At 45.5% G+C, this 16666-nt stretch overlaps 3 protein-coding genes across 3 annotated transcripts in view; all 3 read left to right on the top strand.

Annotated features, from left to right (window-relative positions):
• prom1a (prominin 1a) overlaps window positions 1–4721 on the top strand; it is a 75975-nt gene extending 71254 nt beyond the window's left edge. The window contains exons 27-29 of the mRNA XM_062524582.1: window positions 1547–1721; window positions 2339–2378; window positions 2525–4721. Coding sequence (XP_062380566.1) covers window positions 1547–1616 — 70 coding nt within the window. The 3' untranslated portion in view covers window positions 1617–1721; window positions 2339–2378; window positions 2525–4721. The remainder of the gene's footprint in view (window positions 1–1546; window positions 1722–2338; window positions 2379–2524) is intronic.
• A 2021-nt stretch (window positions 4722–6742) lies between these two features.
• Window positions 6743–8507, top strand: fgfbp2a (fibroblast growth factor binding protein 2a). Its single transcript, XM_062524701.1, has 2 exons — window positions 6743–7627; window positions 7821–8507. Exon 1 carries the CDS (start codon window positions 6840–6842, stop codon window positions 7623–7625), a length of 786 nt encoding a protein of 261 aa, XP_062380685.1. The 5' UTR covers window positions 6743–6839; the 3' UTR covers window positions 7626–7627; window positions 7821–8507.
• A 1472-nt stretch (window positions 8508–9979) lies between these two features.
• fgfbp1a (fibroblast growth factor binding protein 1a) lies at window positions 9980–10624 on the top strand. The gene has a single exon (XM_062523922.1). It carries the CDS (start codon window positions 9989–9991, stop codon window positions 10622–10624), a length of 636 nt encoding a protein of 211 aa, XP_062379906.1. The 5' UTR covers window positions 9980–9988.
• The last annotated feature ends 6042 nt before the right edge of the window (window positions 10625–16666 follow it).

The following is a 16666-nucleotide window of genomic DNA, read 5'->3' as shown; positions in this document are numbered from 1 at the left end:
TTTCTGTCAGGGCAGAGTTAAGGGAATGCAGAGTATTTTGTTTTATTGTTTATTTATTTATTTATTTATTTATTCAATGGGGGGGTGGGGGGGAGGGTTAGAGAATCATGGCAGAACCACACCCTGTGTTTGGTCTATCCACACATTCACTACTAGCACAGTATGGGGTGCGTGTTCACCTGTGCGCAGTGAATGATTGGATGTTCCGAAACCCAGCGTGTGGTGGACGAGACATAGTGCATGCTGGGAGAGGAGTTAGCCCATCCTCCTCCTCCTCCTCCTCCTCCTCCTCCTCCAAATCTGGGCGTTACCTGCGTCTTTAAGCACTGCCCTGGGTGCAGCTAACGCACTGATCACCTGGCTGGCTAGCGCGCGGAGACCCAGCTAACCCCTCCTAACCCAAGACTCCGAGGCCCGGCCCGAGCACTGCAGCTCTGAGGCTGAGAGGCCGCCGACTAACCGCATGCTGTCTGTACGGTGCTCTGCATGCTAGACGGAAAGGGGAGACGTGCCAATCTAAACACGCTTGCTTTGAATCATGGGTAATCGGGTGGCCTGTGTCTGTGTTTGTTGTTGTTGTTGTTGTTGTTGTTTTGTTTTTGTGAGCAGCATGTCTGATAGCATGTGATATTGAATACAGAGGCTGAGAGCATGCAATTTGGGACACAGCCAATACAGCTGCCCTCCTCACCACCACCACCCTCCTAACAATAATGTTAACCCATATGGAGCCTGTCTAACTGCATGCCTTTTGAACAGGACCTGGAGACCCCTGTGGGAGAAGGTTACATAACAAGGGTTCAGCCACAGGGGACCACTGTGACACGTGTGGCACATATGGGTGTGCTTGCATAGTTTAACTATTGCATAGCCATGGTGGCTTTGAGCCACAGCTAGAGATAGTCATAATCATGTGCTATTTTTTGTTGGATGCCTTCCACCGAGACAAAAATGACTTAATGCAGTGGAATGTGAAACATGCTTCATATTCCACAGTCTAGACACTGAAAATTGTTGCCTCCGTGTCGGCTTATTACCGAGGTGCCTTGGAATTCGTCCTATAAGGCGCAGGCAGCGTATGGGCAACCAGCCTGGAGGCCCCGCTGGTACACGCCACGGGCTGAACACCACCACTTTCCTATGGTGGCATGGGAAAGTGCTCACCCTGGTCCCCTGATCAAGCTGAAAGAACACGATGGAAAAGAGGCTGTTGGTGTGTGGGTGTATGTGTGTGTGTGTGTGTGTGGGGGGGGGGGGGTGTGGGGGAGGTCTTGGGGTTGGGAAGGGTCTGGAGGGTTCGGGGGGGGTGTCTGGGAGATTGAGAAGGGAATGAAGGGTTGGGGAGGGGATTTGGGGGGATGAGGAAGGTTTTGGGGTGTTGGGTGGGGGGTGTCTGGGAGGTAGAGAAAGGTTTTTGGGTGTTGGGTGGGGGCCTGGGAGGTGGAGAAACGTTTTGGGGTGTTGAGGGTGGGGGGTGGGGGGTTTAGAGGGCTCGATTGTGTAACCTTTGCTGGAGTCTGATGCTGTCTCCCTCTGCGCCCCCCAGCATCCCAGCCTACGACACAATGACTAGATTCCCACGAGCCTCGGCGCCCCCCCGGCACGCTGACTGGTGAAAGAGAGAACGGGGCCGGATCTTGTCTCGCTTGTTTGTTTGTTTGTTTGTTTTTTTGTTTTGTTTTTGTTTTTGTTTTTCCTTGTTGCCACCCAGCTCTGGAAAGGTACGGTCGACAGCAGCGCCGGCGCTACCTGATCCTCTTGTCTCGTCAATCAGCCTCATCTCGCACCTCGTCATTTACAGTCTTCGTTTAGTCTCTCTCTCTCTCTCTCTCTGCACTCTGTCTTCGACCTGCTTGTGCCGTCACTATCACCCGCTAAGCACTAACAGATCAGACATCGCTCATCTCTAATTGTTTTGTTGCCTTCTTGTCTTGTTGGGTTTTTTGTTGTTGTTGTTTGCTTGTGTTGTGTTGAACATGTTAACCTTTCGTCAGTTGTCTGTCTGTTTACATCCTGTTGACAACCATGCTTACTCTTCCCTGATGTTTAGAGTAGAGTGTGACGACACGACACATCAGTGCTGAAGTGGCACGTCTGTACTTGTCTTGACCACTCTGGCTTTTCTGCATTTCTCATCTCGTTTGTTTTGTGTTTATTTCTCTTTGTGTTTTATGCATTGCATCTGCCTAACAGAACTAACTCGCGCTCAACTTGTGTTGCTGTGTGTGTGTGTATGTGTGTGTGTGTGTGTGTGTCTGTGTCTGTGTGTTTTTCTTGTGTGTGATTGTGTGTGCTCTGTTGTGATGCTCACTCTACTCTGTTTTCTGTTGTATTACAGTTCCATCAGTACAATCTGGCATTGAGTCTCTGGATTCAGGGTAAGTTTGCATTTGGACCTTCTGGTTTTATTCAGACAGAGATGTCATTTTAGAGATTTATAGTACTTGTCATACATGTCATAGTGATCTGTAAACATGTGAACAAATATAAAAATCTCATTTTTTCTTTACCTCTTCCCTTCCAGCCTCCTCGTTTCTCATGAGCACTTACACACATAGAGCTCCGAGTGTCTCCGTCAACACTTGGGGATTTATTTCCACCGTAGAAGCAGCTCCATCCACGGAGGAGCCAACTCCAGTCCGATTCACCCTCCCTTGTGTCGCTCCTCACCCCTGTCGGACAGGCGTCCGTCCGTCTCGTTTCGTCCTTTCGTCGCTTGTCTATTAGGATGCTCCCCGTCTCTGCCACACGGGGGAGTGCCAGAGGGTCCTCGCCCGCCTCTGCTGACAGTGACACTCTCACCTTTGACTCGGAGTGACTGGTGAACTTTGACCTTTCAGAAAGAGGCCTGTGGGACCCTCTGGGAACTATCTTCTACTGCATGTTTCTATGTTTACAATTAGTCCAGGGCTGCACAGAGTCAGGCCATGCCACGCCTGAAGAGGGTTGACCGTCAGTGACATATCTCAGATTCTGTGGCTTAACGCCTAGAGCGCATTAGGGATTTTTTTTGAGTTGCTTCCACTGGTTATTTTGTGTTCCATTTTGTTTTGAAGCCATGTCTGAGGCACACTGCTTGTCTCTTTATACTTATATTGTTTAATCGTTTACTGAGATTGTGTGTGTGTGTGTGTGTGTGTGTGCGCCTGCATGGGTGTGTGTGTGTGTCTGTGTGTGTTTGTCTGTCTGTGTTCAGCCATGGCAGCCGCTTGCCGAGTAGGATTGATCAACATTTCAGCAGGACTTAATAGTGAAACGTTACTTGGAGATGGTTTCTACCGAGTTCATCTAAATCCATTGTGTTGTCATCACAAAACAACGCAGCTTCTGTTGAGCGACAGTAACCTTCAATTCACATATTTTTGATCGGATTTGACAAAAACCATCAGGAGAAACACACACGACACAACACTCCAACATTGTATTGTTTTTATTTTTATTTTTTTTAAACTAGGTTACTGCTAACATAAGATGTTGAGCCATTCTGGTGTTGGAATGGGTTGTTGCCTTCCCTGAGTCGTATTTGCAGGATGACTAATGTTTCTTTTCATCTCGAAATGTCCTAGAATATATTCCTTTTTTTTGATTCAGTAGATATACATCTCCAGGTTGTTTTCAGCATAATGAGCGCTATTAATAATCTTTCAAACTGTTCCCACTGACTTTTGCTAATATTGGGTATGGTTAATTAACATAATGTGAGCTGTAGTATTCAAGGTAAAGATCAGAACTGCAATTTGAAGCCAAAACCTCTTGAGTAGGTCTCAGGTGCTAGAGCTAGGCCTAACATGCTTTTGCCACATTTCTTACAAAATAAAATTGAGTTTCATCCTTAGTCATCGATACGTAAAGAAGAGGGGTGAATGTGTCTGTTAAAATGTGCGTATACTGTATATCCGCAAATATCATTTGTTGTGAACACACTGGTCCAGAATATATTATATTATTAAAAAAGAGCAGATTTAATGTAAAATTCATATAATGTATTTCATGTGATGTGTACAGTATATACATTACATATACATTATTAGCCACCGTGAAGCCTCGTAGTGGAACTGATCAGGAGCGCTTGAACTGCCCCCCCATCTACTACTGCAGCTAGTCCACCGCCATAAAGCTTGCTTGAATACTTTTCCTGAACCTGACCCTGTATTAGCATGAGTGCAAACCTCAGTGTTTTTTTTATCATTTAATGTTCATCTTAACTGAAGCAAGAACCCGAGAATGTGACAATGTGGAGTCGTTTCTCTTTCAAGAGGCACAGGCCACCACCATGGGTTCTTCAAAGCCCCAGAGGGCTAGAAAAAGTTATGGAAGTTCTCACCCTTGCAGTGAATAGATAGACTCAATTGTTAATTTCACACACCGTTCTCATAAAAAAAAGACTTGAATTAGTATTTGAAGGCCGGGTTTGATGAACACTGAAGTCTGATCTCATGTCAATGCATGTCTCAGGGTCATGGCAACGTTACCGTTAGCAACACTGCTGTTTATAGCCCACAATCCATTCATCCAGAGAAAAAGAGACAGAAAGAGAGAGAGAGGGACCCCTCACGCTGTACTCTTGAGCGCTGATTCAAGACCACTAACTTCCCCACAATGGGCAGGTGAGCCCTCGGTTGTGGCATTCAGCTTGGTCAGTGTTGTTCAGTGGAAGCACAGTTGGTGTTTGCTTTTGCGTGTCGCCTGACTGTAATGTATAAAATGTGAATAAAATGACAAATTTCATGGACATGCACAAGGACTCGAGGTGTGTTTGAATAACATGGGATACAAATGGTCCAACTTCATAGTGCCTTTTTTACTATGTTAGTGAAAAATAATACTCTACTACATTAGAACAACACACATATTAATGTACAGAATCATAGAATTATCCTGGAATATATAACTGCTAATTCAGCAAGGAATGCTCACACTGCTTCCTGTATGTCTAGGCATAAAAACACAGGCAACATGTTAATCAATCCATGAGCACATCTGACTGATCTGGGAGATGCTGGACTCAATCATGTGAGCAGAATCATCTAACAATCTTTAAACTTGAGCTGTTTACTGGACTGTGGCTTTTAAAACTCATTAATCCCACTGCTATCTCTACATCCAAGCCAGCATTTCCAACACATCTAATGATCATTCATTTGGACAGCAAGCAACCTTTATCAATTTATCTGTCCAAAAGACACATGAATACCACTGAATAATCAACGACTTCCTTGAAAAGTTGATGAATGAAAACATTAGCCCATGCAAAAATGAATGCAGACCGCCCTCCCCCCCTCCAAAAAAAATCTGACTGAAACTGGACAGATTGGCACTATAATAGCATAATGATAATCATTCAATCGTTTCCTTTTGCACACTGTGTCTGTCTGCTCTGTGCTGTGTTGTGTTGTGTTGGTGGAGCATTTGAATGCACAGAGGGAGAGGTGCGGGAAGTCCTCCTCCTGCCCCTATACTAAACGCTGGCAGCAGTTCAGCCGAGTGCCAGCCTGTGATTCCACGCAGTGAGGCAGAGCCAATGCGGCTGTTTACATTAGAGGTCTCGCATCAGTCAAAGAAGGTCTCACTTCCTGGCAACGGTGATTGCTCAGAAAAAAATAAAGACACAAGCGGTACGTGCCAATTAACCCTCTTCACTGACACACACAAATACACGCACTCTACCACCATCGTTTGGGCACTTTGTGGTATATGTTATGCATAACTCATGATCCGAAGTTAGCAACTTCGGAAACAAACAATGATATTTATTTCGTTTATGTCTGGCCACCACACCACATACATACTAAAGGCTAAAGACACACATCCTGTGTTTTTACTTTTTTTTTTTATTTACCCAGTTCCTGAAAGCAATTTTTTCCCCCTCTCAGTACAATTACTGAAAATAAACGCTGTCCGGCAGGAGCTTGGTTGGTCCCTATTACCCGGCCCTTGCTGGTGTGCCACAGGCCACTGGCGAACCACAATGCAAGGGGCAGTTTTTTTATGCACAGAAGGAAATCACAGACCGTGCAGAGTGCAGATGGACAACAAAAGTGTTGTGCAAAAACAAAGTCTTGGCCTCCACGGTGTCTTTGTCGCCTCTCGACGGACTGTTTTCCTCCTTTTGGTTCGTGACCACATGCACTTCTGTGCAACTCCTACATCGATATATAAAACACATAAAACACTTTTTCAAGGAAAAGGATTTTCAGCGTTCTGATGGGAATTATATAACACACACACACACACACACACACACACACACGGTCTTTAAATAGAGAGGGTGTGTGTGTGTTCTAGTACGGATGCCCCTCTGGTGCTTTGTGTCCTTTGCAGGGCCGCCTGCCTAACCAACCCTACCAATTGGTTTCATATGTGCTCTCCCATTTCACTGATAGTCCCCAGACTGCCATGCGCTGTGGGGGTGGGAAGGAAGGGTGTGTGTGTGTGTGTGTGTGTGTTTGGGGAGGGGGGGTAGGATGTATGGAAGCGCTCAGAAAGGGAGGGGTTCTTCTCTCATGTTCCCCTGGAGGAGAACAGCACTAGCTCTCGCCCCCACCCCCCCCCCAAACCCACAACATCCCTCCCCCTCCTTTTCCTCTCTGTGTTTCTCACTCTCTCCCTCCTTCTCTCTCTCACTCTCTCTCTCTCTCTCTCTCGCTCTCTCACTTTCTTACTCTTTTTTTAACCTAAATGCCCCCTTTGTATGTGGAGCACATAAATACGGGTGCAGAGAGGTCTGAGACTCAGTACAGACCAAAAACTCTCCCTCTCTCGTTCTCTCTCTCTCTCTCTCCCTCTCTCTCGTCTACTCTCAGTCGTTCAGTGAAAACGTCCAAAAGCTCTGCTCAGCGATGCGGACCGGACTTCTCCTCCTCCTCGTCGCCTGCAGCCTGTGGGCGGCCGAGGCCCAGAACGGGGGCCAGAACGGGGGCCAGAACGAGCGGGCCCGCAGCGTCTGGGACGACCCGGTCACCTTCGTGACCAAGGGCAAGGACGCGTGCGCCATGCACGTGACGGGCCAAGGCGACATGACTACGCTGCGCGTGGACTGCCAGGGCGGCGCCGTCGAGCGCTCCTACTGGTGCGACTACCGGGGCAAGCCGCAGACGTGCCGCGCGTACAACAACAACCCGCGCCACTACTTCACGCAGATCATGTGGGACCTGCGCAAGCTGCAGAACGCCTGCAGCGGGCCCGTGGTCTTCAAGCCCCAGATGTGCAAGAGGGCGTCCGACGAGGCGCGCATGGTGTTCGTCGGAGCGTCCAACGACGAGGGCGCCGCCGCCGCCGCCAGGCCAGACCAACAACAGAGGCCCTCTCGACCCACCCAGAGCCGGCCAGAGGCTACCAGGCCGGAGAGACCCCAGCAGACCCCATACAGACCCACCAGACCTCAGCCGGCCAGGCCCACCAAGCCCGACCAGGCCAAGTCTGACCAGGGCAGGCCACTGATGCCCAGACCAGGGTCCAGGAACAACAACAACAACCAGAGGAAGCCGTCCACCTCCAAGCCGTCGACTCCTTCACCGACGCAGTCGACGTCAAAGATCCAGGCCAGGAAGATGGCTCAAGATTACTGCTGGAGGTCTATGACCGGCGTGTGTGCCTACGTCATCGGATTATTCCGCAAGAGTTAAGGGTAAGCGGAATGGACCAAACTAAATAGAAGAATGATAATGGTAAACAGAATGGTAACAGAACACTGAGATGCGATGTGATTTTAGAGCACCTCACTATATACTTAACTCTATATATATAAGCTCATGTAACTTACTATTACATATATATAGTTTTAGTGGACCTGGCTAACTGTAGGTTATTCTGTGTTGCAGGTGTAAGTTCTGTGTGAAGAAGACTTGAGGCGGCTGATCACTGGGACACCTGGCGCACTCTCTCCCTCAGGAGGACGGCTCTGATCATGTGATTGATTGATTGGCTCTGATTGGCAGGGATTACCCAGCATCCACTCCGACACAAAGCCACTGGTGACATTTTTCTAAAAAAAAAAAGCTCCATCGCCTCCTCTGCTTTTCTCCCCCAAAAGTGTGCCTGTCTGTCATGACTTGTGTCCAGATCTAAGGTGGTAATATCATTTTTGGAAAAGTGAAATCTTTTGTAGCACTCCATTTTGGGTAACCATGCGACTGAAAGCGTTCTCTATAAACCAGATGCAACTCGGCAGGTGAGGGCAAAAAGATATTCTACACATCCTCTAATCCACAATGCAGTGATGATGATGTCCGGGTGATGGAGAGGGGTTTAAAGGTTTAGGCAGGTTGGGCTTTAAAGCAGTCATACTCCTAATTGCAGCATGAATGAAGGGAAATTATACCATAACTGTTTAGGTACAGATGCATCATCTGTTTGCTCTGAGAGTGTAATCAAGGACAAAAATGTGGTACGATTGACATTTTAAAAGGGGATCATTTGCAAGTGCTATCACTGAGGAGTCAAATTGACGTATCGATGTATACTTGTTATTACTTGCGTATGTAATAAATAATTATGTTCTTATGGTTTTGCATTTGTTGTCTTTTCTAAACAGTGTTATTGCTTATTTTCTTTGTTTAAAACATTAGAAGAAAGCACTGGCCAACAATAATAATGATTTATGAAAATATTCTTTCAAAAAAAGGTTTTTCCTCTGAATAACTTTACACTCAGATCAGTCAATGGCAAAGGATCAAGATTTCTGTACTCTTTTCCTCATTGTTAAAGTATCTTCAAACAGAAGAGGGCACTCTAGTGTTACGCACCGGGCAGAACCCGCTCCATCAGTTTACGCTGAAAGCATTGCTTACTTTGCACAATGCATGTGTAGTTTAGGATAAGTATAACATTTCCTCTAACAAAAAGATTCAAAAATAAATCAATAAATGAAGTCCTTTTTGCATCATAAAGCAGTCTACTTTTCACTGTCTCGTAAAGATGGGACTTGCAATAAGGACCCATATTTAAACTCTCGTAAACGGCCTGGCAAGTGGCAAAGTAATGTTCAGTGGCTCTGTGCTTGCGTCTTCTGCCAGGATGTTGACGGACATGTCAAGCACAAGGGGAGCTCTTAAAAGCCAAATAGCCTACAGAGTGTTTGCTGTCAGAAAACGAACATTTTTGTTCCAATATAGTGCAATACATCAAAGATTAACTGTCAAAATCGAACATTTCACATCACAAGCAGAAGGTTGTTCACCACAGTTATTGTGTAGGCTAATTGTGGATTAAAATAGTATAGTTAACGTAGTGAACATTGTCCTTCATCTATTTCAATGTTCCTTTACAAGACAGCCATTCAGAATTTCTTTACAACACAAAGTAAAAAGGGACTTGTTATATCAAGTTACCATGCTTATCATAATTAACATTCCATAGATGGATTTGCAGGCACTTTGTGTGTGTGTGTGTGTGTGTGTGTGTGTGTGTGTGTGTGTGTGTGTGTGTGTGTGTGTGTGTGTGTGTGTGTGTGTGTGTGTGTGTGTGTGTGTGTGTGTGTGTGTGTGTGTGTGGATAGGTGTTGGGGAGGGGCATAAAAAGGTCTGCACTCTGTCAAGGAATGAAGCTGGGTCCTAATTATGTCATAAAATTTAAATGGTATGAACGGTTTGTGTGTGTGTGTGTGTGAGTGAGTGTGGTTGTGTGTGTGTGTGTGTGTGTGTGTGTGTGTGTGTGTGTGTGTGTGTGTGTGTGAGAGAGAGAGAGAGAGAGAGAGAGAGAGGGAGAGAGAGAGAGAGAGAGAGAGAGAGAGCGTGTGTGTGAGCGTGCGTGTGCGCGAATCTGTGTGGGGCGCACACGCTGAACTATAAATGGCCCACTCACCCGCACAGGTGTCCCAACAGGATACGGATCTTGAGTGTGTTGAGTTGTCATTTTCAGGTAAGTCTATAAAGTAATTTTATTTCGACTAATAATGCCACACGCATTGGTTCTGTGTAACCGTACACCTAATCCTGGCTGAAACTTTCTGTTTACATTTTTATTGGATTTTAGAACACCTGATGACCAAATGATGCACTTAAGCACTATCGCGGTATTGCTGGTTTTTGCGTGCATCTCCAACCAGATACTTAAGACAGAATGCCAAAGGCAAAAGGAGAGAGGAGGCAGAAGAGAAGAGCAGCAAAGATTACCGGTTCCGTCATCGGACAGAAATGATAGAGGTTCCAAATCAGCCGGCGGAAAAGGAATGTTCAAGGGCAGGTTCTCTGCCAAGGATAAGGCTCAGTGCACCTGGGTGGCGACAGGTGAGGACGACTTCGTGCTTGGTGTCACCTGCAAGAAAGGAGGGAAAAGTTTCGACTGCGCATATGTCGCCAGACCCACCAGCTGTCCTCAGTACGACTCCAACACCAAACAATACTGGAAACAAATCGCCCGTTCGCTGAAAAAGCAGAGGAAACTGTGCTATGACCAGAAGTCGCTAGTCAAGGCGGGTATGTGTAGAAAAGCACCGGAGGAATCACATTTTAGACTCAGCCAAACGCCCAAGGAGACGGCCAAACCTACACCCCCTCCATCGAGGGATAATGAACTGTGTCCAGACCAAATTGATAAAAAGACATTCGCTGACGAGTATTGTAATCATTCATGGACTTCTTTGTGTAACTTCCTTTTCACCATGATTCAAAACGAGGATTGTTGATTGTTTCATTTGAGAGAATCTGCTGCAGAACTGTTTATCAAACAGCAACGGGTTCCTTCGTAAGGGAATAGGCCTACAAGCAAACATTTAGATATTCAGAAAACTATTTTGATAGCGTCTGAACTTATATTGTACATATGAAAATAAATAATGTAGAGATATTTTGTCTCATTCTCCATGTTTGCTTTTGTCTTGTATTTTGAAAATGTTGTAAAATAAAGTTTTGCAATATATACCTAACATGACCTTTATGCTTGTATAGAAATATATTTCAGCAATGCTTCAGATAAAACCTGAAGACACCTATCAGCTGGATGCTACAGTAATAAATATTAATTCAACCAGATACCAAACAAAGCACAAAGGTAGCATAGTGTTGAGCGTATATGCATGTGTGTATAGGGAATTATTATGTTTGTTTCTGTGAAAGATTTTAATCATCTGTCATAATGTTAGCATGATAACTCTCTCTCTCTCTCTTTCTCTCTCTGTCTCTCTGTGTATGGAGATGTGTATGTGTGTGTGTGTGTGTGTGTGTGTGTGTGTGTGTGTGTGTGTGTGTGTGTGTGTGTGTGTGTGTGAGAGAGAGAGAGAGAGAGAGAGAGTGTGCATGTCTCTGTGTGTTCGTTGTCAGAGCAGGTCTTCCAACTGTGCTCCACCTCTGTGTTAGAATTCCATCGCTGGTTGATTCATGTGAGAACAAGAGCCTCCCCTCTCAACAAACAGGCAACATGTCCACTCCACTCATTCCACAACAGCAGTCAGCCTCCCTTTCACACTCACCCAGAATAACCAAACAGACCAATGACCCATAATAACAGCCAGACTGTGGGTCAAGTGTCAAGGTCAGTCAGACAGCGAGTGGGTCATGGTTCTGGTTCAGGTCAGAGAGTTCCTGGGGTGAACTAGCACAAGGGTCCCTCTTGTTTTCAAGCCTAACATGAACTTCTTAAAAAAAGACGTCTGTTGACCGTTGGGGTGACCCCTCAGTAGCCTACATCCACATGACCTTCTGACCAAAGCTGTTCATGCAGCAGCACGGGCATTCTAGTCCGTATGGAAAGTTCAGAGTGTTCTTTTCCACAGAGGAGAGATGATGTGAATTGTAGATAACACTGAAGGTATTGGAGGAATTCTTTAGAACCATTGACAGTTCATCCTCGAGGACACTTCTAGGATTATTTTTGCTCTAGTGATCTATGGCTCTTGACATTTTTTCCCAAGCCAGACAGATGCTCATTCTACGAGGTCCTACCTCCTGGCCCAGTTGAACTTGTGTAGGTTTCATGCAACAAAAGAAAATTCTTAAAGGGACACTTTATTGATTAGCATTAAGCTTTGTATCTTTAGAAAACCGTATTTCCAGTTTCTCCCATCTCAAGGCAAACTGACGGAATGATGCACGGCCATTCAAAAACATGACTGGTTTTCTAAAGATACAAAGCTTAATGGTAATCGGTGAAGTGTCCCTTTAATGTGACACTTTTGGCCCCTCTACTACGTGAAAAAAACATTATTTCGAACCCAGAGCACAGTTAAAGTATACTGATAACTATTCTTGTTCTACCACCACTAATTCTGTTATCATCAACCTTCTGTGCCACAATATCACCTATACTGCCTCTGGCTAGCACTTTTGAAAACAAGTTATTGAGTATGAATCACACCTCTTAAATACACAAAGAGTGCTTCAAGAGGCTAGAAATAACAACTACACTCCAGATTGTCTCGAGACAAGCCTGTTACTCCTCACTACTAGGCTCCCCTTATTTACTCTCCTGCTGCGTGGCCTTTAACGTATCCAAGGGAACGCACTCTGCTATGATTGCAAAGCGCCCATTTGGACAAACTCTTCTCCAAATGATGGCCGTCGGGGTTGAGTGAGTACACGTTGAAGGTCACCCATATATCTGCAAGATGGAAGCAAGTGCTAAAATGTTACGTTAATGTGATTCAAGTAGCATGGCTGCATTCCAGTATTCTGAGGTCCAGTCCCAGCTTTCATGGCACCAGTGGGATGACTGGGTGCCTACTTAGCAACAGGATTTTTTCATTCAAGGTTTCGTTCAATGTTTTCTTACTCGGTTACATACAGTCATATTTAAAGTAGACAACTTCTTGTACTTATGTCAGGAAGTCTGATGTATGTCGAATAGTTCTTTGTGTGGTAAACCAGTAGAATACTTAAATCTCTATAGAAAGCCATCTGAAAGGAGGACGCTATTCATATCCACATATAGAGTGTTTACATATTACTGCAAACCAGAAAAGGCTTCGCTAGCTGCCTTTATCTATTTCCAGTCTGTACATTTTGTGATCTCTATAAGAGACTCGTGGTCACATAGGAATCACATCAGGGCTGGCGACTCGACTGTTGACATGGCTTGGTTGGCATGTACGGTCCACGTGATTGTATTCCCCTTGGGCCTGGAATCCCACACTGTTATCAACATGTTGGCAAGCTGTGGTCGTGGCCTGCAGCAGCGCACCAGATAGAACAGAGGGAGCAAAAAGAGGCTGAAACAGCAGGCTGCTTATGTCACGGTGACCACAGATGAGCGTTCGCTTCACTCAGGACATTCAGTTATTCTGCAGATGGAATAACAGAGAGTGGGGATGTTGTTATTGCACGTGCTCTTTGGGAATGGAGTTGACAGCTATAATGTGATTTCTATATACAGTATGTCTCCACACGTCCCACAAAAATGTGGGAATTTCAAATTGCATAACTCTGGGTGAAAACCATGCCTTCGTATAGATAACATACCATACACTTCAAATTACGAAACGGGTCACGTTCCCCAACCATGTACTCATGGAAAAAAGCAAAATATTTGCCCAGAAACACCATGTTTGGCACGCTGGTTTGAGAGGGAGGGGGGGGGGGGGGGGGGGGAGATAGCATCACCATGGAAACAAGCCTGTCTATGATCCAACACTCTCTCAGCGCTCCAAGGTGCCGGGGCGACGGCTGCAGCGCGACCTGGGGATACGCACTTAATTGGGCCCATACATCACTCCAGTCAGAACCAGCCGCACGGCTGTTCCCTCACCTGGGGGGGCATTAGACAGCTGCTGTGCTCCCAGCCAACCTGTTGCCTCACAAAAAAAAAAAAAAAAAAAACATCAGAGCAGAGTGTTTAACTGTTTCAAGTCGAGCTGGGAATCGTTAATGGGGGCTGGGAGTATTGCACCATCTAATAGAGGCAAGGTGTGATTAGACGAGGAATTAAAAGTATGTGTGTGTAAAATGTCTGAGTTGGAATAATGGTGTGTGTAATAATCCCCTTTTGGAAATGGCGTGGTTGTCTTTCTGTGCGGTTCCGGGAAACAAACTAAACTTCTTAACTAAAAGGGATTTCCAGGAAGGGATTGTCATTGTTGCTATGGGTCTTCAGAAATGGCATTGGTTTAAGGGAACTGCGGTGCAGCATCCACACCACATTCACGTCAAAATGGCCAGGGGACCCAGGCTTTAGTCTGACCCATGGTCATTTACACTCATCCCATCTACCTTTCCTGCCCTCTCACCTGCTGTCCATATTCATTGTCCTATCGAAATAAAGGCAAAAAGCCCCAAAAAGATCCATATACTTTAGCGTATATTTATAGAATGTTCTGGCAACTCCAGTGACAGTGATGGACTTCACACAGACACACACACACACACACACATCACATCACACACACACACACACACACACACACACACACACACACACAGACACACACACACACTTTTTTCTCTTTCTCTCTGTCTCACTGAACAGTAGGATGTGTGTAAGCAGGATTTTGGTACAGACTCACTGTACTTATTGCAGGATTCAGCTGTATTGAATGGGGAGGAGAGCAAAAGTGCTTTTCTGTTGTGAATAGCATTCGCCACATGGAGTGCTCGGATAGGAAGCTCAAAGTTTACCTGGCAGCATCACAATGACATTGTTGTAAGCTTTGTAGCGATGAGTCAGGTGTTCTGTTTGGGTTTACAACTTGAACCTCTTTGTTATGTCATAATAAATCAGTCTAGTTCCCTGTTTCTCACTCTCTTTGTCTGATATGCACCCACCTACACACCTACAACAAGAAACACACACACACACACACACACACACTCACACACATACACACATTCACACATACACAGATATACACACAGAAGCCCATATGCATCTCCCCACCTACCTACCATAATTTCCCAACTATTAGCCGCAGCTTTTACATTGATTTTGCAAAATTTCTTCAGCTATGAGGTTACAGTAACACACGGGGGCAATTAATATGATATTGATATGATTTTGTTTCTTTTAACTTGCATAAAACACGTCCTGCGGCTTATACACAATGCAGCTAATAAACAGGAAATGACTGTATGCATGCCCATACCCAAACAGTACCCCTTCTACATCTTCCTGGTCTCTCTCTTCACCAGACCCCCTCCGCTTCAGTTAGCATGGCGGTGGGGTGCGGCCTGTAGTATTAGAACCGTGTGGACTGAGGTGGTCTGACTCGACACCCGTCGGCTCGGTGCAATGCCATTGGCTGAGCGATTGACCCTGTTACTGCTCGGAGCCTTGAGAGACTGACACGCCAGTAACGCATTCGCTCGCCTGATCGATGCGTGTTGGGATTTGGAGAAAATGTGCCAGTCAAGGGGTTTAGTTTAGCAAAGAGGTTTAGGGCCCCGAGCTGGTACTGGGTTTCATTCCAACTTAAGTCATTGTCGAACACTGCATGCACACACACAAATATACACTCAGACACAGAAACGCACTATACACACACACACAGACATTCACCCACACTTACAAACAAATGCAAGCACATACACATTAACACACACAAAAACACTTACGCATGCACAAGCATGCACTAAGAGGTATGCGAGTACTCTCTCACTCACTCACTCTCTCTCTCTCTCACACACACACACACACACACACACACACACACACACAGTGTAAATTCCTTCACAAACATATCATTGTTTGTTCACTGAGAAGAAAGAATTGGACCCCTGTAGTTTACTGTAAAGAGGTTAAGCTACACTGATGTGGATAATTAGCCTCCAATTATAGAACACTTTTCAAACGAGAGGGCTCAGGATATGTTAGCATTGTTACTTTCAATCCACTAACACAGTATCTATGAACAGCAATCTCTCTTCAGAGTGTGATCAAGAATCATTACGGTATTTATCACTGTGGTATCTGTGAGGATGACACACCTAAAACTGGACAAATCAAATCTGATGTAGTGTTAAATCAATGACATTCTTTCCACAGGGCTACTTATAACCAGAGACACTTATATATATTTAAAAAGACTTTGTTATAACATTCTCAATTAGATGGCTATGCCCGTCTGTGGTGTGCGTATTTGTGTCCGTCATAACAAGTGCTTGAGTTGGACTCTGTGCACGCACTACACACCTGTGCACGTGTGAGTGGGTTTTGTACAGGTGTGCCTCTGTGTGAGTGCCTGTTTGTGTGGGTCTGTGTCTGCGTGTGTGCCTGTTTGTGCGTGTGTGTGTGCGTGTGTGTGCCTGTTTGTGTCCATGTGCATGTGCCTGTTTGTACGGGTGTGTGTGTTTGTGTGTGCCTGTGTATGTGTATGTACCTGTTTGTACAGATGTGTGTGTGTGTGTGTGTGTGTGTGTACTTTGCGCTGAGGGGTAAATGCGTCTGCACATGCGCATATATGTGCATGAAATGACATGTGGTGAAATGCTGTCCTCAGAGTGGCTCCCTGTCTCTCTGTTAAAACACGATAAACTATCACTCCACAACCCACCCACAGGGCTCTTCCTATCAGAGCTGTCAGTCCCTCTAGAAAGCCTCCCCATTACATAACCCAGCACCCGCCTAGAGACGTAGAACAGTCTATTTCTTGCATCATTTTCTCCGTTATCCGGAACCATATAGAACAGATAATGCCCTTACTGAGACAATGTCCACCTAAATATGTCCCCATGCTTGACCACGCAGGTCCAGTCACTTCAGCAGGCCTGGTCACAAAAGCTGCAGCACTCAGCACTGAGGGTCA

The sequence above is a fragment of the Sardina pilchardus genome, chromosome 21, assembly GCF_963854185.1.
Source record: "Sardina pilchardus chromosome 21, fSarPil1.1, whole genome shotgun sequence".
Classification (NCBI taxonomy): Eukaryota; Metazoa; Chordata; class Actinopteri; order Clupeiformes; family Clupeidae; genus Sardina; species Sardina pilchardus.
The sequence above is the reverse complement of the archived record's forward strand: the minus strand, read 5'-3'. Positions and strand labels throughout refer to the sequence as shown.